The sequence below is a fragment of the Pterocles gutturalis genome, unplaced genomic scaffold, assembly GCF_000699245.1.
Source record: "Pterocles gutturalis isolate BGI_N339 unplaced genomic scaffold, ASM69924v1 scaffold11443, whole genome shotgun sequence".
Lineage (NCBI taxonomy): Eukaryota > Metazoa > Chordata > Aves > Pterocliformes > Pteroclidae > Pterocles > Pterocles gutturalis.
The window spans coordinates 12,230-12,945 of NW_010125651.1; the positions used below are offsets into that span (position 1 = coordinate 12,230).

At 39.0% G+C, this 716-nt stretch overlaps 1 protein-coding gene across 1 annotated transcript in view; it reads left to right on the top strand.

Moving 5' to 3' along the window:
- Positions 1 to 452, top strand: part of LOC104465557 (5-hydroxytryptamine receptor 2A-like) — a gene marked incomplete at its 5' end in the record, with an annotated part of 10,925 nt that extends 10,473 nt beyond the window's left edge. Inside the window, 1 exon segment of the mRNA XM_010078651.1 lies at positions 1 to 452. This exon segment is cut by the window's left edge and continues 31 nt beyond it. Coding sequence (XP_010076953.1) covers positions 1 to 452 — 452 coding nt within the window.
- Positions 453 to 716: the final 264 nt, after the last annotated feature.

The window sequence follows — 716 nt, forward strand, 5'->3', positions numbered from 1 at the left end:
AGGTCCTGGGCATTGTCTTCTTTTTGTTCCTCATCATGTGGTGCCCATTTTTCATCACTAATGTCATGTCTGTCCTTTGCAAGGAAGCATGCGATAAAGACCTCTTGAGTGAACTCCTTGATGTGTTTGTTTGGGTGGGGTATGTTTGCTCTGGGATTAATCCCCTCGTATACACACTCTTTAATAAAACATATCGCAGGGCTTTTTCCAATTACATCCGCTGCCAATACAAGACCAGTAAAAAATCAGCACTGCGGCAGAATCAGTGTCTGAATGTTGCTTCAACAGCTTTATATGGGAAAGATCTGACTTTAACTAGTTATCGAAATGGCAATGAACTCAATAGCATGGAACTGGATGAAGCTGAGGAGGGCCTCGAAATGCAACCAGGGACTTCAGAGCTCTCCATAAACAGCTGTAATGTTGTAAGCGAACGAGTGAGCTGTGTGTAAAGGTGGCCCACACAGCCTTTTGCTACTGTGTGTCCGTAGCCCAAATGTATTGTGTAAAAATGTAAGTGTTGGTCAAAGGACAATGTAAATATTGCATTCTGAACAAAGCTTTTTTTTTAAAGAAAAAAAAGGGTTGTCTTTCCAGTTCAGTACTTAAAATCATATATATTAATATACTGCAGTGAAGTTTAAGGTTCTATATTTACTGTTAATACTAGATCAGAACTATTAGTTATTTTGCATATGTCATGGACAAAATGTTTG